Below are 599 nucleotides of genomic sequence, written 5' to 3' on the forward strand. Positions count from 1 at the left end.
TCACAGTGCCTGGGCACATGGAAGACCTTCAGTGAACTGCAGCCACTGGTAACTAGTATTAGCCCAGTTTTGGGGTGGGGGGGCTAGATCAGTTCCACAGGAACTACAACTTAAGAAATCCTTCATCTCTGATACAGCAGACACCCTAACACAGTTCTTCCTTGCTGCTGTAGACATATCACACATGAAGGGATGGTGTGTGTGTGTGCTGACGGACGTCAGTTTCCCAGAGTCCCTGGACAGATGCTTACTTCTAGAACGGTATTTTCTCAGCGCGAAGGAGAGCTGTGAACGGTTTAACAATGCAAAAGAATCACGGCCTCTAGCCCTAGCACCAACAGCGTGAGTTCTTAAACAGGAGTTATTCAAATGCTGTACTAGAAATTGCACCAAACTGACAGATATTCTTAGCGTTTTCTTCCCCAGCATCATCCAGGTCTGTGAAAATGCTCAGAGACAGAGGAGCAGCAGGGTAAGGCTGTGGGGCTTACTTCCAGCTGCCTGATTGAAGACTCTCTCTCGTGAATAAGGCGGAGGTCATCCTCTGTAATTTCTTCATCTTGAACCTGCACTTGAGGCTGTGTTTGGCTAAAAAGAAA

The 599-nt window shown here is 47.4% G+C and overlaps 1 protein-coding gene across 1 annotated transcript in view; it reads right to left on the minus strand.

Moving 5' to 3' along the window:
• Stx7 (syntaxin 7) overlaps positions 1 to 599 on the minus strand; it is a 40506-nt gene that overhangs the window by 7292 nt on the left and 32615 nt on the right. The window contains exon 7 of the mRNA XM_005360917.1: positions 492 to 588. Within this exon, the coding sequence (XP_005360974.1) occupies positions 492 to 588 (97 nt within the window). The remainder of the gene's footprint in view (positions 1 to 491; positions 589 to 599) is intronic.

Source organism: Microtus ochrogaster, linkage group LG4, assembly GCF_000317375.1.
Source record: "Microtus ochrogaster isolate Prairie Vole_2 linkage group LG4, MicOch1.0, whole genome shotgun sequence".
Lineage (NCBI taxonomy): Eukaryota > Metazoa > Chordata > Mammalia > Rodentia > Cricetidae > Microtus > Microtus ochrogaster.